At 40.8% G+C, this 26,526-nt stretch overlaps 2 protein-coding genes across 5 annotated transcripts in view; one reads left to right on the top strand and one right to left on the bottom strand.

Moving 5' to 3' along the window:
- Positions 1–12,313, bottom strand: part of LOC143298111 (USP6 N-terminal-like protein) — a 32,615-nt gene extending 20,302 nt beyond the window's left edge. The window contains exons 1-4 of the mRNA XM_076610810.1: positions 12,254–12,313; positions 9,909–9,988; positions 6,040–6,125; positions 476–518 (exon numbers count right to left, since the gene is read on the bottom strand). Coding sequence (XP_076466925.1) covers positions 476–518; positions 6,040–6,125; positions 9,909–9,988; positions 12,254–12,257 — 213 coding nt within the window. The 5' untranslated portion in view covers positions 12,258–12,313. The remainder of the gene's footprint in view (positions 1–475; positions 519–6,039; positions 6,126–9,908; positions 9,989–12,253) is intronic.
- Positions 12,314–14,599: 2,286 nt separating this feature from the next.
- On the top strand, positions 14,600–21,365 carry LOC143298112 (ubiquitin-like FUBI-ribosomal protein eS30 fusion protein). Of its 4 annotated transcripts, none has more exons than XM_076610814.1 (5): positions 14,600–14,630; positions 15,748–15,833; positions 18,831–18,969; positions 19,759–19,814; positions 21,089–21,365. In XM_076610814.1, exons 2-5 carry the CDS (start codon positions 15,750–15,752, stop codon positions 21,212–21,214), a joined length of 405 nt encoding a protein of 134 aa, XP_076466929.1. In that variant the 5' UTR covers positions 14,600–14,630; positions 15,748–15,749; the 3' UTR covers positions 21,215–21,365. The 4 variants fall into 4 exon arrangements, with proteins under 4 accessions (XP_076466929.1, XP_076466926.1, XP_076466927.1 ...); XM_076610811.1 differs by lacking the exon at positions 14,600–14,630 and adding an exon at positions 14,818–14,889; XM_076610812.1 differs by lacking the exon at positions 14,600–14,630 and adding an exon at positions 14,819–14,885.
- Positions 21,366–26,526: the final 5,161 nt, after the last annotated feature.

Genomic DNA, 26,526 nt, shown 5'->3' with positions numbered 1-26,526 from the left:
TGCCTCAAGGTAATACTGAACAAAAGCAAATAGTGGATCTTCACCACAAATACATTATCATATGGGACGAGGGGTAGATAATCCCACATCTACAGCCCTCATCAATCTTACCTTTGCACTGATGATCATAATATAATTCTAGTGAAAAAAAGAAGAAAATCCAGGTGAGAAATAGTTTAAAAAAATCAAAAACATGCAAATAAGAGAAGATACGATGCATGCACATATGGATGTGAGAGAGAGAGAGAGATGGAGAGAGAGAGAGGGAGACAGAGACAGAGAGAGATAATGAGGGAGTGAGTGTGTCCGAGTGTGTGCAAGTGCATGCATGTGTAAGAGTGTGTGCGCGTACATGTGTAAATGTGTGAGCGCGGATATGTGTGTGCATGTGTATGTGCATGTGCATGTGTGTGTGTGTGTGTGTGTGTACATTTTATTGCCATGTTTGTATCTTTTAGTAACTTGTCAATCTTACCTTGGCCTCCACAGCATCTGTTTCCACTGGCAACGGCTGATCACTAAAAACAGACGTGCACAAGCACACACACACACACACATATGTATGGTATGGTGTGTCCATCGAGATCGATGATGACCATCGTTGTCATCCAGATGGGGGATGGGGGATGGGGGGAGGGTGGTGGTGGGGTGGGGGGAAGGATGCTCATGAATCTATCTGTGAGTGCGCAGATGGCTGAATAGTCCAATCTGCGCACGAAATGTTCGCTGACAGTTGGGGCAGACAAAGACAGGCATATCATTGTCAGGGAGCTTGTTTGCCCGTGACTTTCTGGCCTGCCTCTTCTCAACAGCTGCAGCAGTCCTGTTGGCCTCGCACAACCTGGCGCCTTTGTGCACAGCAGCGCGCCATTTGTCACGGTCCACTGCAGATTCCTCCCAGGAGTCAGGGTTGATATCAAACGCTTTCAGAGAGACTTTCAGAGTATCTCTGAAGCGCTTCTTCTGACCTCCGTGTGATCTCTTCCCTTGTTGCAGCTCGCCATAGAAGAGCCTTTTGGGCAGCCGATGGTCTGGCATGCGCGCCACGTGTCCAGCCCAGCGAAGCTGGGACTGCATCAGGATGGTGAAGATGCTGGGAAGGGTGGCTTTTGCGAGCACCTCTGTGTCAGGGGTCTTGTCTTGCCACTTGATGTTCAGTAGCTTCCTGAGGCATGTTGTGTGGAAGTGGTTCAGCTTCTTGGCATGTCGTTGGTACACTGTCCAAGTTTCGCAGGCGTACAGTAGTGTGGGGAGAACTACTGCTCTGTAGACCTTTAGCTTGGTCTCAAGACTAATGCCTCTTCTGTTCCAGACATTTGCATTGAGTCTACCAAAAGCTGCGCTTGCTCTTGCAATCCTGACGTTCACTTCATCGTCGATTGTCACATTTCGTGACAGTGTGCTGCCAAGGTATGTGAACCGCTCCACCGCACTGAGTCTCTGACCGTTGACTGTGATGTTGGGCTCAACGTAGGGTTTCCCTGGGGCTGGCTGATGGAGAACTTCAGTTTTCCTCGTGCTGATGGTAAGGCCGAAGTTCCTGCTGGCAGTGGCAAACTTGTCGACGCTGAGTTGCATGTCAGCTTCAGATCCAGCGTTGAGGGCACAATCATCAGCAAACAAAAAGTCTCTGATGATGTCTGTCATGACCTTCGTTTTTGCTTGAAGCCTTCTGAGGTTAAACAGCTTGCCATCTGTTCGGTACTTTAGGCCGATTCCAACATCGCCATCTCTGAAGGCATCAGTAAGCATTGCAGAGAACATGAGGCTGAACAGCGTTGGAGCCAGGACGCAGCCTTGCTTGACACCATTTGTGACAGCAAAAGGAGCAGATGTTTCACCATTGTCCTGGACTCGAGCCTGCATGCCTTCATGGAATTGGCTGACCAAGGAAATAAATTTCCGAGGGCATCCGTACTTGGCCATGATCTTCCACAGTCCCTCTCTACTCACGGTGTCGAAGGCCTTAGTGAGGTCGACATAGGTGGAGAACAGATCAGCATTTTGCTCCTGACATTTCTCTTGCAGCTGCCTTGCAGCAAACACCATGTCAGTGGTTCCGCGCTCTTTCCGGAATCCACATTGGCTCTCAGGCAAATAACCTTGGTCAAGGTGTGCTGTGAGGCGGTTAAGTAGGATCCTGGCAAGTATCTTGCCTGCGATGGAGAGCAAGGAAATGCCCCGATGGTTATCACAGGCTTGCCGGTTCCCCTTTCGCTTGTACAAGTGAATGATAGATGCATCTTTGAAATCCTGGGGGATCGTCTCTTCTTTCCACATGAGTGAGTACAGCTGATGAAGCTTCTCAGTCAGCACAGTGCCTCCATCCTTGTAGACCTCTGCTGGTATGGAGTCTGAGCCAGGTGCTTTGCCACTGGATAGCAGACGGATTGCTTTCTGGGTCTCAAGAAGTGTTGGCGGATCATCCAGTGCTTCGTTGGTGGGGACTTGTGGGAGACGGTCTATGGCTTCATCATTTATGGAGGAAGGGCGATTTAAGACACTGTTGAAGTGCTCAGCCCATCGTTCAAGAATGTTCTCCTTCTCGGTGATCAAGGTATTCCCATCTGCACTGAGGAGGGGGGATGATCCTGAGGATGTGGGGCCGTAGACTTCTTTTAAGGCATCATAGAACCTCTTCATATCGTGCCTGTCAGCATATCCCTGGATCTCATCAGCTTTGTCACTCAGCCACTTATCTTGCATCTGGCGTAACTTTTGCTGAACAGTCCTGCGGATGTCATTGTATGCATCCTTTTTTGATGTGGACTTTGGGTTGCTCAGGTGGGCTTGATGCAGACGGCGTTTCTCATCCAGAAGCTGCTTGATTTCATCACAGTTTTCATCAAACCAGTCTTTGTGCTTTCTGGTCATGGGTCCCAGGGTCTCTGAAGCTGTACTATAGATCAGCTCACGCAGGGTCCTCCAGTCAGACTCCACATTCTGGTTGTCCAGAGAGGCGGATTCCAGACGATCTTCCAGCAGCTCCACAAATGACTGTTTGATGGTGATGCTTTTCAGCTTAGCGATGTTGAGCCGTTTTGGAGCCTTCTGGCCTTGGGGGCGTCTCTTGGGTTGGATTCGAATATTCAGCTTCGAGACTACAAGGCGATGGTCTGTCCAACACTCGGCGCCGCACATGGTCTTTGTTACACGTACATCTTGCCTATCCCTTTTCCTGACGATGACATAATCGATGAGATGCCAATGCTTTGAGCGAGGGTGCATCCATGACGTCCTGTTACGGGTAGGGAGGCAGAAAACTGTGTTGGTTATCAGCAGTTCGTGCTCTGCACAGGTCTGAAGCAAAAGCAATCCATTTGGGTTGCAGTGGCCCACACCGTGCTTTCCAATCACTCCATCCCAGGAGATGTAGTCAGAGCCAACTCTAGCATTGAAGTCCCCAAGAATGATGAGCTTGTCTGCTTTAGGGATGGCAGCAATGACAGAGTGAAGGTCCTCATAGAACTTCGCCTTCACTTCATCCGGGTTGGTCATGGTTGGGGCGTAGGCACTGACAATGGTGAGGTGCTTCTGGCCAGATGCCAGTGGGAGTTTCATGGTCATAAGCCTATCGTTGACTCCCTTTGGGATTCCAGCTAGCTTGCTGACAAGTGCTGTTTTTACTGCAAAACCAACGCCAGCCTCACGTCGCTCTTCGCTTCCTCGTCCACTCCAGAAGAAGGTGTAACCAGATCCCCGTTCACAGAGCTCGCCTTCGCCTGCAAGCCGAGTCTCACTCAAGGCTGCGATGTCGATGTTGTATCTGGCGAGTTCGGATGCAACTAGTGCTGTTCTCCTTTGGGGTCTGTCCGTGTTATCTCTGTCCAGGAGAGTCCTTATGTTCCAAGCACCAATGGTGAGAGGAACGATCCTTGTTTTTTTCTTTTCTTTCTCTTTGTTTCGACCGCTGATGTAGGGTCCCCGCCAGCCGCGGTATGCTGGCCAGGGTGATATGGAGCAGGCAATTTTTAGGGCACCTTTTCTAGCCCCTTCCTCATGCCAGGGAGGTGAGCAGTGCATTCCTAAAGAGGGCTGCTCAGACGCTCAGACGGCTGCCGAGCTCCATCGCTGCTCCTGTCGACGAAGAACGACCCTATGGCCTGAGCCGCCTGCGTGCAGGTCTGCGGCTGCGACTGCCAGTGTACCCACACCTGTCGTTTCGTCGCTCGCCTGTCGCCACAGGACTTGGGGGTGATGAAATGATGAAGGATGAAAGGTCATTTTGGATGACTGATGACTTGCGCGATGAGTTTGTTTAAAGTGAAGAGGAGTTGCGCAACGTCGACCTCACTCTCTCGTCCGGGTCCACCAATTTCCAGTGGCAAGACTAAGTCGAGACGACTGGATGATGAGCACGGATGCAGTGGATGACCAAGATATCCTTTCAGTGTCTCATCTTGCTCTCTGCACTCCACAGTGCGTTGCTGTAACCGCCTTCCTCTCCGTTGAACCGATAGGTTTCTTCCGCAGATTCTGCCGGATCCAGATTTCGCATACATGGGTAGACACACCCCGGGGACCAACTGCGTGTGGCATGCACACAGCACAGTGGAGCTAGATGGCCGTCGGTGGCTCTCCTGAGCCGACGCCCTTTTATGGATCTCCATAAGGGTGTCTAGCCACCCGCCTCACCAGTCCCAGAAGGGAGCGGTGGAAGTGCCGGTTTAGTCGTCGGCAACCCGACCCTGAACAGGTTGTACTGGATTACAGGTTACCAGTAGCAGATCTAATGACCTGACCTGACATTAACACACACATACACACACAAGCAAACACACACACCAGCACACATACACAAGCATTTACACATATGCACACAAAGACACACACACAAACACACTTCAGTGCAAGAAAGATGTTCCCCGTCATCTGAGTGCAAAATTCAATCCAAACACAACAACAGGAAAATCATTCCTTCTTCAGCATATTATTTGTTCGAATGAAAAATGGTCTCTTTTGAAGCTCCCCACAACAGGGGATAGACCTACACATTTGTTACTCACAAAGATTTATGTATCAAATTTAGTGACTACACACACACACACACCACACACACAGAGGCCTACATCAACAAGTTTATATCAAGAACCCTTTGGATAGCCCCCACATGCTACCTATATGTTTTTACAAAAGCACACTTTTCCATTATAGTTTGGGGTGTTAAAAATTTTGTTTCCTATTTGTGCTTAAGAAATACATCCATATCCAATATTTTTCCTGGATAAACATTCTATCACCTTACTTCTTAGTATTAGCATTATATTTTCTATTCATGTTTTGGAAACAAACCAGATGCAATTACAATTCAAGTTTTTGTTGTTTTTTTGTTTGCTTTTTAAAAATTTTTATCACTACATCCAGCTGAGTGGTTAAAGCGTTGGACTTTCAATCTGTGGGTCCCGGGTTTGAATCTTGGTATTGGCGCCCAGTGGGTAAAGAGCTGAGATTCTTTTCCAATCTCCAAGATCAGCATATGTGCAGACCTGCTTGTGCCTGAACCCTGTTTGTGCGAATACGCAGAAGATCAAATACGCATATTAAAAATCCTGTAATCCATGTCAGTGTTCAGTGGGTTATGGAAACAAGAACATACCCAGCATGCACACCCCTGAAAATGGAGTATGGCTACCTACATGGCGAGGAAAATAAGCAAAACTATCACACACATAAAATGTCACATGTCTGTCTGAGTCTGAGTGTGCGTGCCTGAAATCTGGTTGAATGACACAGGAAATGGATGATGAGCACCCAATGGCAGCCGTCAGTCGGCTCTACCCAGGCAGGCAGCCTGTTGTGCAAATGACCCTGAGTTTGTAAAGCGCTTAGAGCTTGGTCTCTGACTGAGGATAAGCGGTATATAAGTATGCATATCAAATCAAATCAAATCTACAGCTTCACTCTGTGAATATTGCTATAGTATTGTTTTACTGACCATCTTCAGCTTTATCACTATTGAAATTATTATCATAATCTTATTGGTCAGCTTCAAAATTACCTGTATATAATGCTAAAGGAGAAGAAATCAACAGAACTTACTGAATAAATCCATATCTATCAGTCACATGGTAGACCTCAAAGCCAGGGTCCTCCCATGGGTCTATCTGGGCTCCTTCTTCTCTCCCCTGAAAGACGTCAATCGGAACGTGTTCAACGGCAGGCAGACACTGCTTGATGTGCACATATCAGTGGACCATTCATGGTCAACCATATGATTAAATGCTCAAATGGCTCAAAGGTGAGCTGCTGGTATTGATTGTGTTTCATTTACAGACCTCACTTTTCTGCACACACTCACACACTCATGTGCGCACGAACATGCACACACAAACACAGACATGCATTCACACGTACGCACACACACACACACGCACACACACGCTAACACATACACACGAGTGTGAAAAGTAATGGCTGACTGTGATTTGCATTTTGAAACAAACATGACGCAAACAGACAGGGGTGGCCTGGGAAGGGGTGGAAATAAAAAACTTGAATGACATCAGAACTGGTTAGTGTGCAAAATTTGCGCAAGATTGGTTATGAAACGCAAATATACGTGGCAGTCCCACAGAGACTGACAGATCAAGGATGAACAAAGTGAATCCCACATATGTACGCCCCTGCAGTTAAAAGGACAGTGCAAAAGGTGATGTGTTTACACTTGCTATCAACTGAAATGTTTTCCAATTCAAAATGAAATTATAGTCTGCTTTAGCAACAGACTTATACTGCATACTTTAACCCCATGAACAGAGATGGCATATTTTAACCCCTTGTGATACTGTGCCTACACACACCCTGTGACTGACTTTCTGTCTTTACTCCTCACTGATCTTCATGTTCAGCTGCTGATTCCAGTACTAACAATCCCTAGACATATATCAAATAATCATCACATCGCCAATGCTCTCTCTTCTGTCTTGGCCCAATTATATGGAACAAACTGCCCTTTTCAGTCCATCATGTCATTTCCTCAGTTCAGAAAAAAAAGTATCTCAAAACTAATCACTTCCATTTTATTATTCTAGTATCCGATGTGATTTTCGATCCTGTGTGTGTGTGTGGGTGTGTTTGTGTGAATGTGTGGACGCATGCATGCAGGCAAGTGTGCCTGCATGTTTGCATGAACATGCACTTGTTTGTGTATTGAGCACTGTTTTTTGGGGGCTGAATTCATTTTAGAATGACACTTTAAAATATCTGAACTTTGACATTCATTATTTTCATACACACAAATCTCCAATGTCTTCCTTTCATGGTCATGACTGGATGGTTAAATGCCTGTGTGTATATATTTTCATAGATGTACTCAAACTTGAACTCAAACGTTTTAATGTACATCAGTCTTGGACCACAATACAAGCATATCAATGGGGTGAGGGTAGGGAGGGAGTGTCGTTGACAACATGGTATAGTTGCGATTCACTTTTTAAAAGCATTCCAAGCAATATCGTTATTACATAAATTGACATTACAGTGTAATGCATATGCAAATATTACCTCATTTGATACTTACATTAATGATGATTTTGGTCTTTTATCTAAAAATACATGATCACATACAACACGTAAACTGTTTCACTACTCATAAAGTAGGTTGACCATGTGTAATCATGCTTATAAAAGGTTAGTCACACGAGACTTCATAAGACCGGAGATTAGAAAAGAGAGATAAACCACTCGCGGCAGGCCCCTTCTTACTGTCTATAACAGTGCTGAAGCCGTTTTGGGGCACACACGCAGTGCGGAAGGGTGGGGGTAAATCACCCTCTCCTTCCCCACCTGAAGGAAACTAGTCGGTTCTGACGGTTCAGCTGCAGTAAAGCGAAAGTTAAGTTATGCCTGGAATTTCCCACGTGTAGTAAGATTCGCTGTATACAATGAAAACTGATTCATTTTTGCTTGGTTTTTAGCACGTTTGCATCTGCTTGAATGTAGATAATATAAAAAGAAAATAAAGCAGCTCCCCCCACCACCAACTCCCCCCCCCCCTGCCCCCCCCCCCCACCGCAATGTTGCACATGAGAGAGACAGTTGTAAATTATTGAACTGCGTTTTCGTAACGCTACTTTTTCTTCACACTTTCTGGTTTACATCACCATTTCTTCAACAAATATATATATATATATCAAAACATAAAACACATATTCAGCTCTGTCTCTCTTCTAACATCTGTCTATACATACATACATAATTTCATATCGATCTATCAATATGTAAATCTAAATCTATCTATATGTACATAATCATATATATAATTCATATATATACGAACGCTTCATGTTGCCCGAGCAGACCGTTGTATTGTGCTCTTTCTCTCTCTCTAAGTCTCTATCTCTGTCTCTCTCTCTCGGGAGTTTTACATGGCTGTTAAAAGCATCTACGATTCTGTACTTGTATGTGTTCGTGACAAAGGTATTTACTCAGACTTTTTTCAGTGTCCAAGAGGGGTTAAACAAGGTTGTATGCTAAGCTCACAGCTGTTTTCCTTTTTCATCGGTGAATTGGCAGTGGAGTTATCAAAGAAGGGGAGACATGGAATACAAATGATACCTGGCGCAACAGATTTGCTCTTAATGCTATTTGCTGATGATGTTGTTCTCTTGTCTGACACACCCATAGGGTTACAAAATCAATTAAATGCCCTTAAGCAAGAAACAGACAGACTACAACAAACAGTGAATCTCGATAAGACCAATATTATAGTTTTCCGCAATGGAGGTCATCTTTCGACTCGTGAAAAATGGTGCTGTGGTGATAGGGAAATAAAAGTAACCAATACATATAAATATTTAGGAATGTTATTCACAACAAAATTGAGTTTGACATCTGCGTGGGATGAAGCAAACAGAAAAGGGAAAAAAGGTGTAATCCAAATTATAAAATCACTCAGGAGACTGCGTTCGACTGACGCTTTCCCTTAGTTTGGGCGGGGCAAAGGCAGCTCATGAATAATGAATGCGTCTCGCGGCGCAGGCTGCCTGGCTTCAGCAATTTCTGCAAGTGGTTTATCTCTCTTTTCTAATCTCCGATAAGACTTAGTCATAAATAATAAGAGATCCACATTATCATTACACTGGGCTGAGATTTTGATTTATTTTGTTGACTGAATGGAATACATATCTGGACAAACTCTGCATCTGGTGGACATTTGCATCCTGGAGCAATAAATGCAAGGGAGTTTTGACCAAATTCTTTGGAAATCTGGTTCTCAGTTCTGAATATATGGGGCATTTTCATAGATGTACGGACATCTATGAAGGTCAATGCCACAAATTCCCTGTTGCATTATCTACCATTTCTGCAATTTACTCAAAGGTGGTATAGATAATGTAAAGGTGAACTCTAGCAAGTTTATAAAACTGGGAAATGTTGTTTAATTTTGTTTGACATGTTGTTTGTGAAATGATGCTGTAATCCAATGGGACTTAAAGGTTTATTCAAACTTGAAACCATTTTTGACATTACAGCACACACACACGCGCATGCATGCACGCACACACACACACAGATTCACCACATAAGTTGTGTCTTTCAGTGACAAACAACTGAGATATACAAACACACACACACACACCATATGATTATACTCACACACCATAACATGTTTCATCACAGAAACCATCATGCCAATCGAATCGTGTGCAACTACAAACTCACATCTGTTGGCTTTGTGCTGCAGTGTGTTTGAGTGAAAAAAAAAAAGAGAAGTACATATAATATTGCCCCACTCAAATCATGTGTGACAACAAACTCACACCTGCTAGCTTTGTGCTGTTTGTGTGTTGTGAAGTGAAAAAACAACAAAAACAAAACAAAAACAAAGACAAACATAGTATCCAAACAGTGTCAGGCAATGGCACACTGAGTGCCACAAGTACACAGTGATGGTGACACGTGCTGACCTTGTCGTACTTAGCGACGATGGCTGCTCTCTCTGTGGCCGCCTGCACAATGGCCTCTTGCTCTCTCTCTCTGCTGCTGGCTGATTGACAGTGCAGAACATGCTCAAAGTACACGCGCGTACATAGCTGTGCAGTGGTCATACTGGAATGTGTATACTTGTACATACAACATGCGCATGAACTGTCCCTAAGGGAGTGCAACACATGCGTATCAACATACATACGATAATAATGTGGCCGCCATTCTTTCCCTGTCTCTGGACCTTGCAACTGGAATGAACTTCCTCTTTCGCTTTGTCAAGTCTCGAAACTCAACTCTTTCAAGTCTGGCCTTAAAACCCACCACTTCCCAAAATAGCCTCCCTTCCCTGCCTCTTCCTTGTGTTCAGTTTCTCCATTTTTAGAGTTATGCATGCGTGAGAATGACTGGTGCGAAAGCGCTTTAATTTGTCTCTGCACAAGATTCAGCGCTATATAAATACCATTATTATTATTATTTTTATTATATATATAGCACTTACCCTTGCGGACAACACATGAGGTATGATTATGAACAAGGCACATGATTATGATCAAAATGTTAAGAGTTAAAGAGGAATGTGCGCGCGCGCACACACACACACACACACGCACACACACATGCACACACCAATGCGTACACATGAAATCACACACACACACACAATAACCTGGTTACTGTACATGCAAGCAGTAAGACAAACACTATTAACACTTTTTTTTTTCAATGCATGATTTATCTGTACAGTCCTGCACAATTACTTTATTTTCAAATTTAAAAACACAACTCCACTTCTGTTTTAATCAACAATTTTACTATCATTTTTTATATGCGTAGAAATGACAAGAAAGATGTGCTTCAAAGAAGTGATACATACTACAGTTCTTCATTCTGTTTATGGTAAATTGTGCAGATCCAATACACAAAAATGATAAAATCGATTGAATGGTTTTCTTCCAAAAGAAAACACATGCTCAATATATACTCACAAGTGCATGTACACACATGCATACACATACACACACACACACATGCACGCACGCACACAATGGGCACTATACATGCACTGAAATATTCCTTCATTTCTGAATATACTGACTAGTAAAAGATAGCAACAAACTTCCGGAAACAAACATTGAAACTTCTCTCCTGAAAAGTATCTCCCTAGCTTACTGAAAAAAAAAAAAAAAAAAAAAAAAAAAAAAAAAAAAAAAAAAAAGGGTAAAAACTCACAAACTATGCATTTGGATAACAAGAAATGCAAAACTGAAGCTTCGCAGAAGTTTGAAACTTTAAATCATCAACAAACATTTTCATTGTTATTCTGAATCATCAAAACTCCCTTATGTTTTGCTTGGCTTCGGTAGCAGATACTATGACGACAGATTATAAAGATTTTCATTGGTTGTCAAAACCATGCATCAAAATATCTAGACTAGATAGATCAAATCTATGCCTCCGAAAACAGGACAGCTGTAAATGATAGGGTGAATAAGGTCATACAGTTATACAACACAATGTGGAAGCTAAATTGTGTGAATGCAGTCATTGATAAAATGTATATTAGTATTACAAGACAACATTCACTACTGAATAACTGGCTGCAGAATCTTTAGAGTAAGATTTTATATTCATATAATGATATCTTTTTCAGTATGCATACCTTTATCATAATTTAGTGTAAAATTCTTTATATAAGATGAATCCATTTCATACTGCAAAAATGTGTTTAATATATGACACAAAACTAAATTGCACACTATTAAACATGTTGTGATACATATATATACACATTTCATAATAAAGATGATTTAACTTAGGTCTTAGATTTCTTCCACTGAAAGGAAGGCTTGTTTAAGAAATAGCCAATAAATACTCACTTCCAATTTCCAGCTTAGGTTCCAGATTTCTTCCACTAAAAAGGAAGATTCTTTAATTAAAAAAAACACAAACTCACAACCATTGTAGTACCAACTTTATGCAAATAAAGGACTATTTTAGATTTGAATTTTAATCCATACTGCTACTTTTTTGCAACCTGAACCCATGATTTGGTCCCAAAAGCGAAACCATGAATTTGTCCAAAGTAAAAGAAAAGTCCCAAATGTGAAACCATATATATATATATATATATATATATATGTATATATATATATATATATATATGTGTGTGTGTATATATATATATATATATATATATATATATATATATATATATATATATATATATATTCTACTTCTAAGTATGAAAAAAGGATAATTAAAAATTGATCAAATTATACATTGTATTTGTAGTATACACATAGTGAAGTTAGCGTTGACTTACTCATTGTTAGTTGACAGTAGCATTCTCTCCGTATGTTTCAAACATCCCAGCTTTGACCTGAAAAATATAAAGAACACTTGACGCCACAGCTGACAAACTGATGCCAGTGGTATTCATAATTCTGCACTCGAAGCTTTACTTGGGGCAATCCGTTGTGGTGTACGTCCTGGTCTTTTAGTTTTATGTATACATTAACATTGATTGAATTTGATTCTCATACTTGTTTATGTAACATACACCACAAATGAATTTCTTTTAATGGAGGTAGTATTCTGTATTCTGACAGCCAAACAACCTGCTAGCATACGTAAGTCAGTCAATAAATCATGAACACAAAAATCAGTAAATATTGAAGGAACAACAGTTTCAGTTTCTCAAGGAGACATCACTGCATTCAGACAAATCCATATCCAGAAACCCAACCAGCAGCATAACCCAACACACTAGTCAGGCCTTGAGTGTATGCATGTATGTATTTGTGTACCTAACAGAGTGGATTTCTTCTACAGAATTTTGCCAGAGGACAGCATTTCTGTTGTCATGGGTTCTTGTTCAGTGCACCGAGTCAGTGTTGCACACAGGACCTCATCTCATCCAAAAGACCAGATGCTCAGTTTGATTTTCCAGTCAATTGTGGGAGAAAGGGCGAGAGCAGGAATCTAACCCAGACCCTAACAATGTACTGACAGATGAGTGTCTTAACCATTCCACCAACTTCCTCCTAAATCAACAGAACTGGAACACTGTCATATCATCCATTAAATACAGTGACTATCAACGAGCTGACAGCATCATTCTGACTGCACACTGTGACTGATGAGGGCTGGGTTGCATGAGCAATCTTTGCGGTGTTAACTCTGCGCAGAGTTGGGAATGTTCTCAGGTCTATGGAATTACTTCAATTAGCAAAGACTTTGGAACATTATCAATGCCAAGCAAACCAAGCACTGCAAAGAGTGTTCATACAAACTAGCTGAGGAGAGCAATATTGATGTTAAAAGGAGAGTGGATCTTGGAGAAGGAAGAGTGGGAACTAACAAAGCTGAGGCAGCATCCCACAAAATCACAATGTGCGAGGTGGAGGTGAATGAATGCCACCAAACAAACAAGATATATGATACATATATATAGGAAACTCTTAAAAGGCTGATAAATTACACAATTCATTTCTATAGAAAACAAAACAGAAAGAACCCAGTATAATCTTTGTAAGCTGTTTACATTCTTTTTTGTGTGTCCCTTTTTAAATGATTATTTGAACAAAAGAAAATAAATATACATATAATATATAAAAACTATAACAAAAAATACTATTTCTTTTTTTTTTTAAAATACTCTTCACTAAGAAGAGAAATTTTGAACATGTACAACACACATATAATTGCTAGTTTCATTTTATAAGTGGAGAGAAAGAGTGCACAATCAATTTTCCTCTTATCTGGCAACAGTAAATGTTTTCTAGCAGTTTGTATATATTTTTTAAAATATACAAATTAGCATATGTACATGCATGTGTGTACATCATCATGTATACATCACATGCATAAAGTTATTGTATGTGCATTTAATTTCTAGTATGTGTTGACTATAGTACTATATTGTGTGAATAATATTGTGGGAGGAGAGGTGAATGATTTCCTGTCCTTGTGGGGTTTGGGAGGAAGGGGGTGGAGTAAATGGGCATGTATTGGTTCATGTATTTTAACGCTAAATTTTGTAAGCGTTAACACTTCTTGTGCTGAATCGGGAAAAAACTAACTGTCGTCTGCGCTTTACAGAAGTTCTAATAATAAAACCAAAATATGGTATCCTTAAAGAAAAACAAAATAAATATAATAAAGGGAGTGTGAAAAGAAAGGAAGCGAACGAGAGTAAGGTTGTCAATCAATTTACTATTGAGAGTGTTCTATGAGCTGGTACCTTTGGCATTATTGACGAAATGCAACCCTTTCTGATTCTTAATGAACCAGCCAGTGAGACTTATTTAGTAGTTATTATATATTTACAGTTCTCGTTTTCAGGAAGTCGATCGAAGCATCAGTAAACAACGGTACAACCTTCAACCCACGCCATGCCTCGTTCAAGTAAGTGAGCTAATGCTACTACAATAAAACAGCGCAGACCAACAAATATAGCATTCTCACTTATTTGGTTGTTTTTTTAGTTTTTTTTTATAACTTGCCTAACTTTTTTCGTTTGCAATCGTGCACACATTCTCTCCCAAAGCCCCCACCTGTCTGCCCTGAACCTAAACACTTGCGTGTCACGTGATCACATTTTTGTGGACAGAGGAGACAACTTTGGTGGTTTCTCCGACGAGGTGAAACACCAGATTTGCCTCCAAGCAAGATTAAGTTCCCGGGTACATCTCGCGCTGGTATCTACTCGTTTTTATTTTTCTTATTTTTAAAGCAGATATGGTGTAGCGTATATTGATCAGTCCGCATATTTTAACATATATTGAAACTAAACCTGAAACCGTGGACACTGATCTAAAAACATTTTTGGATCAGTGACACAAAATTATCCCCAAGACCAAACCGGAAGTTGTAGTAGTCTATCCAACACCGCTATTTCCGGCGTCTTTCTTTTGCGTATGGTGGTGCAACTCTCACGTGTTACAAAGAAACTGGTGGGTAAGTGTGGGTTATACATAATACGGTTTTTATATTGTTAACCTCATTTATTGCACCATCAGCTGACAGCATCGCGTGTTGGAAAGTTATATAAAGAAGAAATTCAAAGGGGATTTATTAATCTCGAACTAGACATTACACTGTGATTACTACCAGTACTGACATCGGTGACAGCAGCTGAAGAATTTGAAGAACCACAAGTGAGCGTCATGAAGATGGGGAATAGATGTGTCTGCATGTGTGATAGTAGTAGTATCATAAACATGTCAAGTAATATCATTGACCCTTTCATATGTGATTATTCAAAAGACTTAAAGAGCTTGCAATTTGATTAAAAATTAGGATTTACAACATAATGATAAATCATATCCACTGATACTGTCAGTGTCTTCCAGTTTCACAGCTTCGGTTGTCTCACTGTCGCTCGTGGTTGTCTTTTCTGTTTGTTCCATTTTCAGTCTGCTTTTCTAAGGGTAGAGGTAAATGATGGAACATCAATATGTAAATGTAATGCAGTGGTTGCATGTGCACAATGTAGCAGGTTACACATACACAAGCCATACTAAGTTCACAGTTACTCTGTGTTATGGCATGTGGGTAGACAACAGGGTACCTGCCCTGGTGGCCATATTGACTGATTTTGAAACTGAACACCTGATAAAACATGATCAATAACATGGCACCCACACCTCGTGTCATTTTTAAATTGTGATATTCATCTTCACAGATGTGGCCTCATTTATAATTTTGCAAGCATTGATAATTTCAATTTTCATTGTTACTGTACTTGTTATGAAATGTTACTGTAACATCCATACAGATAAAGGCATTGTACTTTGTTTCTTTTGTTTTCCACAGACATGGAAACCATGCAATTGTTCGTCCATTCTCAGCAAACGCACACACTTGATGTGCATGGCACTGAGACTGTTGAGGATGTGAAGGTAAGTGTGGCTGTGTTAATTTTTGGGGTAATATTATTAGATGCATATGTTAGTTTTTATTTTTGTCACTTAAAATTTGTATTTTTGTGGCTGAGTTGCTTTTCATGTTTTGTCTCAGTATCAAGTAATGAAGTATGCTATATTTGAATATCTTGTATTCAGTATAGTGGCTATTCCACTGACGGTTGTGTTAACCTTTAATGGATGGCTCTCTTAGCCCATCATAGATCATGTTTCTGTTTGGCCAATCACAAGCATGATAGGCTCAGTCCCCACCCCCACCCCCATATACATACATACATACATACACACTCTCTCTAGCCAATGCATTGTTAAGATGGAGCTTGATGAAGGAGACAGTTTTACACGATACCGTATATACTGCTTTCAAAACTTTTTGTGAAGCAAGATTTCAAACATTAATTAAACTATTTAAACTATTCCAATGATAACCCTATCCCAAACCACCCTGAACAAGTATTAAAGGGGCAATATCTTCGTATCAATGTGCTTTTTAAATTCATGTTTGTAATATTTTTATTCAGAATGTTTTTATTGGTTCATTCTATATTTATTACATTTCGCAGCGATCAGAGAAGACTTTTTATCTATACCAGATAGGAGTAGTGCACATCAGAATTGTGTAACACATAACAGGCATGCGATTTACTCAGAATATGCATCTTAACTGTTTTTTCACTTTGTTAAAAAGTGTTATGAAGTGGACAGATATTGGTTAGCTTCACATTTGTGTAGTTCTAAATGAATCTGTTTGGACATTGCCATTTGAATCATCATGTTTCCTCTAACAGTAAGATGTCATCAGCCTTGGATACAGCCTCTTACACCCCTGTCTAATTACAAATAGTGAAAAAGCTTGGTTTTATGTCATTGTGCTTTAAAAAAAAAATCACTGAATTGGAATCCTTTCGATGACAGCATATGCAAAGCATGTGACAAACGATGCAACTCTGTAATCTGACTAGTTAAATAGGATAGATACTATACTCATTAAGTCATTTTACTGGTAGTGACAATGTTTCTTATGTTCCGTTTTCATTTGAGTGAACCTTTCATAAGTTACAGTGATGCAAAGTAATTTTGCAGGTCACACTAATAAAGCCAGTGTATTTTGATTATTATCATACTATCGACCAGTTTCTAATCTTCCAGTCCTGTCCAAACTCCTTGAAAAAGCTGTCCTGAAGCAGCTCAACAACCACCTTTGTTTCAACAATCTCATCCACCCATTTCAGTCTGCCAATCGCGCTGACCACAGCACTGAAACAACTCTTCTCCACACCCTGAATAATCTACGGTTCTACTGCTAGTGTCTGACTTGGGACAAATTTCCCTTCTCATTCTTCTCGACTTGTCAGCCGCCTTTGACACGACAGACCATTCAATTCTTCTTTCCTGCCTTTATTTTACATTTGGTATCAATTTCACTGTTCTAAACTGCTTCAAATCTCATTGATCAATTCCAGTCTGTCATTGTTGATAATTTCCAGTCCGAACCCGTTAAAATGGAACATGGAGTCCCACAGGGATCTGTTTTAAGCCCAGTGCTCTTCACACTGTACACTGCTCCTCTTGCTGAAATTATTAACTGCCATAATGTCATTCATCATTCTTATGCTGATGACACTCAACTATAGAAGAGTGATACCCCTGAAAAATTGTAGTCGCTCTTGCAAGAAACATCCAACTGCTTCCTGGACATACAAAACTGGATGACTTTAAATAAGTTACAATTGAATGCGGACAAAACTGAAGCAGTGATCATCTGAACTAAACAAAAACTCTCTTCCATCACAACTCACACAGTCAAACTTGGCAGTCATCCATCCCTCTTTCCAGTTCAGCCAGGAACATCGGCGTTGTCCTTGACAACACACTGACCATGCAAAAATTTATCAGTCAGATATGTCAATCCTGCTACTGTCAGTTGCAGCGCATCAGTTCCGTCCGAAAATATCCATCCACTGACGCAACATCTAGACTTGTCGTTTCTCTCATTTTCTCTTGCCTTGACTACTGTAACTCTCTTTTGTCTGGTTTGCCTGCTTCATCCATTCAGTCCATTCAGCGCATACAAAACTCTGCTGCCCGACTCGTCCTCAGAAAGAAAAGATTTGAGTATATCACTCCTCTTTTGCATCTCCCCTGGCTCCTTGTCTCATACAGAATAAACTACAAGATCAGCACTCTATGTTATAAATGTATTCACAAATCTGCCCTTTCCTATCTCTGTGGCTGCCTATGTTTTAAATGTATTCACAAATCTGCCCCTTCCTATCTCTGTGGCTGTCTTCACCTCTACACTCCATCTCCCTCTCTACGATTGGCTTCGGATCCAATCAGTTTATGCATACCCAGATTCAAACATTCGACTGTTGGCCGCTGTTCTTTCTCTGTCTCTGGACCTTGCACAAGTTGCAGTTGGAATGAACTTCCTCTTTTGCTTCGTCAGGTCTCCGCACTCAGCTCTTTCAAGTCTGGCCTTAAAACCCACCTCTTCCCAAAATAGCCTCCCTTCTCTGCCTCTTCCTTGTGTTCAGTTTTTCCAGTTTTAGAGTTACACATGCATGTGATTGACTGGTGTGAAAGTGCTTTGATTTGTCTCTGCCGAAGATTCAGTGCTATATAAATATCATCATCATCATTATTATTATTATCATCACAATATTTGGAACAAAGCAAAGCTGAATAGATTCAAAAGTATTCACAGCATGCCATGCATCAGTTTTGCATACATTTTTTCCCCTACAGTATCATAAACATGCTGTTTTACATATTGCTGGTTCCTGTGAAGCAGCATTTGAAACATTCACAGCATACATATATGCATGCTCACATGTCTTGCAGCACTTTAAGTATTCACAGCATAGGTGCGAGCACATTGACTTGTCTTGCAGCAGTTAAAGTATTCATAACAATCATAGGATACAGTGCACACGTACATGCTGACATGCCTTGCTGTGTTGTGTGTGACAGGCCCTTGTGGAGCAGAAGGAGGGTGTAGCAGCGGAGGAGCTGGCAGTGTACTGTGGTGGCAAGCCCCTGGACGATGGCGCCAGCCTGGCAGCCTTGGAGAACCTGGCCACACTGGAGGTGCAGGTCCGCATGGTGGGAGGTCAGCTTTTTTTCTTTTTTCTTTTTGTTTTAGTCTGTCTCTTGTCTGAGTTGTTTTAAATCCTCCTGTCTCTGACAGAGAGAGGGAGAAAGAACAGAAGCAGGTGGTGGCAGTAGACTAGAGTGTATGTATTGTAATTAAGGTTCTTCAGGCATCAGAATTGTCTGCGGATCTGCTTATTTCAGAGGATTGGGGGACCGCCGACAGTGATTTCGGCTCGGTCAGCCATGGATGCAATTTTTTTATGCAGTGCCATCTTACTGTCAGTTGGTATTCTTAAACAGCTTGTTCTGTTTTTGTAAATATATATATCTATGGTATTCTTAAACGGCTCGTTCTGTTTTTGTGCACTTCCTGCAAACAAGTGTTGGCACCATCTTTATTTAATCATTATCATGTCTTCCATCATCCCTCAGGATTTCAACTCATGACAGGGCTTGCAGAAATGAATGGCAGTGGTCCTGGTGCTTGAGAATATTTACTTTGGGTGAAAAGGGAAAAGAGGAGAAGGGGCGCTGTGGCCTGGGTTTTTTTATTTTTTTTTTTATATAATTAAAAAAAAAGAAAAAAAGAAATAATTACTTTTATGTTAAACATCCTGTTTGAATAACTCAGCCTGAACTTTGATATTCTGCCAAAGTTATCTTTTTACCAGTGCTTTTGTGTATGTGAGAAATATTTGGCATGAGTGTAACATACCACGAACATTTTAATCCATTAGAGTAACTCAGTAAGTAAAATGTTCTCAGGAAAGGCCTATTTACACATCTTTCTGTGTATGTTTTGCAGGAAAAGTGCACGGCTCTCTGGCACGTGCTGGCAAAGTGAGAGGCCAGACACCCAAGGTAAACTATTTGAGGCTTATACAAATTATAGTTTTTTTAATTGTAATATTATGATTGTAACATTTTTGTGCAAGTTTTTTTCCCCCTCAAAGTTAAACATGGGTTAAGTCAAACTTGCCACTAAACTTTTAATGATGTACAAGTTTACTTTTAGAGTTGCATGAAATGTGTGCGTTGGAGAAAGTTTTGTGTGGGTAGGTGCACTGATGACTTTACTTCTGCATCTCTTTTTTTTTAATCAAGACAGCAAAAAAAGGCGATACTGATATTGTCATTTCATCCCTTCAAAGAAATGTGTGAGGGATGGGATGTTAAATTAAACCAGTCGCTCTGTTCCTCGTATGTGTACACGGTGCGCCAGCTTAGTATCGAAGCTGCTCCGCTTACATCTAAGCAGAATAATCTTGCGATTTTTACTGAGGCCGTAATGCTTCAAGGGAAGTCACAAATGTTTGCAAATGATAGTTTGATGTTTCTAATTTTATGGACTTCCCTCTCTTGACCATTTCCATCGCTGTCCGTTTGTGTGTGTGAGTTTAAAAGACGAACTCACTGAAGTTTAAATTTAGACTGGACACGTTTGGTAAGATGGCAGCTTGTCAATCAACTCGACGTTTTAGACTGCAAAAAACTGGTGAATTAGTGTTTGAACAAAGCTCTGACGAAGAAGATAAAGTAGAAGAAGCTTTTGTAGTATTGTTTTTTAGTGTTTCAAAATCAAATGGATACCAAGGAGCCCAACGTATAATTAGTGATAGAATAATGACTAGAATAGTGCGGTGATTTACATCACAAAATCTGTTTTTCTTGGGACTGTTTGGATACCTTTTTGTGTGGACTGTGGAATACTGATATCTGCATCCACATTGTAAAGTTAAGAATATTGATAAAACTTATGCTTGCACTTTCTTTTAATCACTACTTTGTCTGAGTATCTGGGTTGATTTATGATTTTCAAAAATCTCGAAAAAACATGATATTTCTGGGAATCGTGGCGCATGGTTGTGTCTGCGACACAATAGAGTTGATACTTTATTTCCCTTGTACTCTGGAAATGCATTATGTGGTTGTTGAAAGTCTTATGGGATATTTATTAATGTTTTATCTCCCTTGTACTCTGCAAATGCTTGCATCATGCGGTTGTCAAAAGTCTGTTTTGAGTCATTTTGGATTCAGATGAAAGAGTGACCAGTATAACATCACGCTTGAACTAGCTGAAGGGTTGGTTTTGATGGTAAAAGATTGAAAATGATGCCTCTCTCTGTTGCGCACAGGTGGAGGCTCAGGAAAAGAAGAAGAAGAAGACCGGCCGTGCCAAGAGGCGCATCCAGTACAACCGGCGCTTCGTCAATGTGGTGGCCACATTTGGCCGCAAGAAGGGCCCCAACGCCCGCTCATAGACTGTGGACAAAAGATGGCACGATAAAAATTATAAAAAAAAAGACATCACAGGAAAGATGTAGAGTGGTGAACATCGAGTTTGTGTGTTTTATATGCTGGAATAAGACCTGCAGCTGAGGATTGTACAAATAAAATGTGAGTGTGTCAGTCTGCATAGTGTTCATGGGGTGGTGGAGTGAATGAGAGAGTATCTGTCTCCTTTTTACAAGAAAAATAAAAATTACTGAATCATGGAGGGTTGTGACTGGTGTTCAGTAGTATTGCAATAGCAACATCTTACATGGCCATGGATAGACTAAAGTCAGGATGCTGAATCTGACCTTAACCTGTTGAATGCCTGCCTTCTTTTGTTATCTGTATATTATTTTTGCCATATAAGCATATTTGTACTGTACTTCTCTTGTCTGTTGTCACAACAGATTTCTCTGCATGACATGGTGACTGCACTACCTAGGGAGAACATGTCACCTCAATACAGCAATACCCATATGGTTTCTTCTTTTTTCTGTGTGCAAGTAATAGAAGTATATTTGTTTTATGGTCAGTGTGGATTTTTCAACAGAATTTTGACAGTGATAGCCCTTGTGTTGCCTCGAGTTCTTTTACATCTTGATCAGTGGTGAACACTTGTGACTTACCGCCATTTATCAAACCTTCCTTGTCAAAAAGACTTCAGGGAATTAAGTGACCGGAAAATGTGGTTTGCTAACATCTCATGTAGTTTTTGGATGCTGACAAAAAAGGAATCGGCCTTGTTTCTTTAATTGTGTTGTGGTTGTGTTGATTTTATCATGAAAAGAAAAAGTCCACCTTTAGGCTGTCAATGAAATCAACAAAGAATTTAAGCAAATGCTGATTCTTTTTGTTTGATATTTACAGCAGTTTGTTTGACAAATGTAGAGAGGGGTATGATAGTGATAAACTTGAAGCCATACCAACTTCCATTGTGGTTGATTAAAATCTTATAGAATGCCCTGGACTAGTGCAGCACCAGCAATATCAAAAAAATATTTTTAATCAATGTCCAGTGTGATAAAGATAATGATTGTGAGAATGACTTTTAACTCACTTGTACTGCCAGTTAGCTCCCCTGACATTCCCCACAAATAACCCATTTGTGTGGGTAAGAAATAAAGTTGCCATAAAAGAAATGTTAGAATTTATGAACCGAAAACTTCCAAACTGATCAGTAACATAATGATAACGAGTTAGTTGGGAACGAAATATAAAACTTCCTCCCTTCTTATGCAGCTAGACAGTGAGATGATGAAAGTATCCGTATTTTTTGTTTAAAATTTGCACACACGGATGACTTGTTAATGAATCCAGGAAAACAGAGTTTGAAACAGATTAAATTCAGAACATTATATAGCCACATAGGGTCCCTTCGTCTAATTCTGTTGTTTGCCTTGTGATTGAGAAGAAACTGGGTCAGACGCTATTGTTGACACTCGCTGTTTATGTGAACCAGTCACCATGAAAATAAACTTGTGCTCGCAAGCACAGCAACACACTGCATTTATTGGTCACAGTGGAGAGTGGAAAGGTCAGTTAAGATATTCTAATTTCTTTGCATATAACTTCATGATGGAAATTAGGTGCCACTCCAAAAATTCAAAACTGTCTAAAGCCCTGATCAGGCTTCTTTGAAACAGTCATAAACAAGAGGGCCTCAATCGGGGCCCTTTGTCCGGAGTGAGTTAAAGACGTTAGGGTGATGTTTGGCTAAAACTAATTTAATTGAAACTTTTAGTTTTTTTTTGTAATGAGACACAACACCAGCACTGAGCAGTGTTCATTTTCCTGTTTTCTGTCGCCATTTTTACGTGATGTTTTGAATTTTATTTTGCAATTGTCTTACCCAAACATTTTCTTTAAAATAATTGTTCATCATATATACACATTTTTCAGCACATGCACCACACGGAATAATCACACCAGAACATGTTATTTTCCAACACATAATATATGATTAATATATGATTCATTCACTGAAGTGAGTGACCTGCACTGACAACCAGCACCGAAGAATGACCAATGTAAGGACTGTGATTATTTCTCCCCCCTCCACTAAACCATGACTGAGTGATGGTCAGGGTGCTAGTCACTGTGATGAGAGGATGCAATGGTATCCTGTTGGCAGCATGCTCTTAGTACACAGTCACATAAAAGAACCTAGGGCAACAAAAGGGTTGGCCCTGGCAAAATTATGTAGGAAAAAAATCTGCTCTGAAACTGAAGCATTTGCGGACACGAAAAAAACCCAAACAAACATGGAAGGTGGTGCACTGTGGTGACGCACTCGTCCCTGGGAGAGCGGCCCAAGTTTCACACAGAGAGATCTTTTGTGACAAAATAAAATACAATGCAATACAATCTTACAGCAAGCATGAAATAACGCATGATGTATCAGCTAGGTGGTCTGCAGTTGTACATGTATATCACTATCAGTGATCTATATGGGTGCATGGTCTTCCACTGCATATACAACCAGGCTAGGGAATTTTATTTTGCTGAGCCCTGATTTTCTGTGGTTGAAATTTCATTTTCCTGTGGAAAAAAAAAAAAAAAAATCCGCTGGGGGGGGGGGGGGGGGGGGGGGAATGCGGTTCTTCTCTCTCCTCAGATGGCACTTGTCATTCATTTTTTTGTGGTCGACAATTATGTTTTCACTGCATTGAGCACCTGGTGTGTGTCGCTTCGTCATCCGTCATGTCTTCACTTGTAGTAAAAAAAAAAAAAAAAAAAAAAAAAAGTCAGATCGAGGAGATTCGGATGCTGGTTACAAATTTGCCAACCCTTCCGTTCTCGGTGATATTTATTTAAAGTGAAAATGGAAAATAAAGAAAGCCGTTTTGAGATCCCTGCAGAAGAAAATCGCGGGAGAGGAGAAGGTTGGGGGTGGGGGGTCAGGGGGGTGGGGGGATGTGTTGTCGCAGACAATGTTGTTGTGACTTCACTGCCAATGTTTTTGTATCCGAGGACAAAATCAAGAAAATAAATTACCACCGCATTCTTATCTGCGATAACGAAAGGCCCATTTCTAACGAACTAGTGTGCCAAACTGAAACGGTATTATATTTAGATGTGAGACTGTGAGAGTGATAAGATCAAACGGAGAGTTTGGATTCTCATTACAAGCACCACAAGATTCACTTCATGTGTCGGGAGAGTAGACCTACTATTGACGTTCTCACAGCCTGTGCCGGTGCGTGTGCATACCATGCTTTTCAAAGAAACTGATTTTGACTGGGAACACGCGCGCGTGCGCACCCATTTTTCCGTCGCTCGCATGTACACACACTGACACAGATGCAACCCACCTAACCACCCCCCCGCACACACACACACACACACGATGTCCATCCTTGTTCAACCCCAAGGTCCGTGCATAGACACGTCGATTTGTAACAAAGTCGCATTTGAAGTCAATGCTTTGAAATTACGTCAGCTGACGACTGATGCGGCAGTGAACTTCATGCCTGCAGTTTATACGTTATTTAGATATGGAATCTGAAGCCGAAGAACCAATATTCAGCAGTATAGTGTGCATGAAATATTTTGTCAAACGCGCGTGCGGGCCGTGTCTCATTTGGACGTCGGAATATTTCACAATCGCAGCATGGCAGTATGTCTTCCATGACGTCACTCATTGGGATTTTCATCCTTTAAACTCTGTGTGTGTGTGTGTGTAGTCAAGAGCTGAAGGACTGGAAGGACGGTGTGGGGTGAGGGGTCGCTGATGTCTAACGAACTTTAGTTCTAAATCAAGTGTGTTGACGATGGCCCCATACTATACTGCATACCTCTCTCCATCTCTCTCTGTGCCCTCTAGCTCTCATTGGCACACACACACACACAATACTAGTCTCACACATATGAGCTCTTACCATCTCTCTCCTTTTGCACACACACACACATCTTAGCTCTTGCCTTCCTATTATAAATGAACAGTAGGCTGTTAGTGACAAAGATATGATTACCTGTCTCGATGATTTCTTCACAGGTATAATATCGATCTATCAAGTAAGATCATTACCCCCAAAATAAGAAAATAAAAAACACCACCAGACTTGTAAATCAGTATTGTATAATAAGATACTGTATCTAACTATGCATTTTTGTGAGGGAAAGGGGGAAGAATAAATTTATGAATGGAGTGAAGTGTGAACACTAGACGTATTATTTTCCCTTGGGATTAGCTGAAATTTTTAATCTGGTGCTTTGCCTGCCTATTCCTCTTACTGGGTTCTCCACATTAATGGGTATTTGTGCGTACATTTAGACTATGTAAATGGCTCAAATTATTCAGTTGTTAGCAAAAGCAGCATTGACTTGAAGTTATGTACCTTTTGAATACATATAGAGATTTACTTCTGTTCTTCAACACAGGGACACACACACACACACACACACACACATGTACGACCCACTCATTGTCACAATGATACATACGAATGCACAACAAAGAAGTGGCAAATCTCTGCATATCTACCGCTTGCTCACAGGAAACACGTACAAGGCTCACACAAGTGTCTACCATAACCAAGAGCAAGGATCTTCCCAGAACACTTATTATATTATCCGTTCCGGTTTTTCACAGTACGTGAGTTTCCTGACATCTGTCTGCATACTGGTTGTCAGAACAGAAAATTAATGTGCATTACATCACATCCTGTGATGGGTATGTGTATATTTGTGTCTGCACAGAACAGAAAATTAATGTGCATTACATGACATCCTGTGATGGGTATGTGTATATTTGTGTCTGCACACGGGAAGAAGGCAATTTAGGAATGGTTGCACATGTTAGGCGTGTGATTGTTGACAGTTTCAGGATGATTTTCCCTGATCCAGAATAGTGCATACGTGCGCACACGCATGTTTGAACAGGAAACATTTCCTTGCAGCAGTCATCAACACATCAGCAAAAACAACATGGATACAGCATAAATCTGAGTCAAACAATTGTTTACACTTGGAACAACATTCCAAGAGCAGCAGAAAACAATTCCGTGCGCTCGATGGCCTCGCAGGGTTCAGGCCGATATTGACGATGCCAATACTGAGCGGACACACTCGTTAGTGATCTGCACTGTAGCCAGCTGCCAAGAAACTGTTGTTGGTGACAGTCCCTTCTGAAAGTCTGCCATTGTGCCACTATGTGGCAGTGTATTTGAATGTCATTGTGCTTTAATGACAAAAAAAGAAAAAAAAAAAAAAGAAAAAGAAAAAAAAAAGGAATGTATTTCAGTAAACCAATTGAATTAAACGAAAACGAAAAATCGCATTTCTTTTGCGGATGAGTACA

This window comes from Babylonia areolata, chromosome 23, assembly GCF_041734735.1.
Source record: "Babylonia areolata isolate BAREFJ2019XMU chromosome 23, ASM4173473v1, whole genome shotgun sequence".
Classification (NCBI taxonomy): domain Eukaryota; kingdom Metazoa; phylum Mollusca; class Gastropoda; order Neogastropoda; family Buccinidae; genus Babylonia; species Babylonia areolata.
The sequence above is the reverse complement of the archived record's forward strand: the minus strand, read 5'-3'. Positions and strand labels throughout refer to the sequence as shown.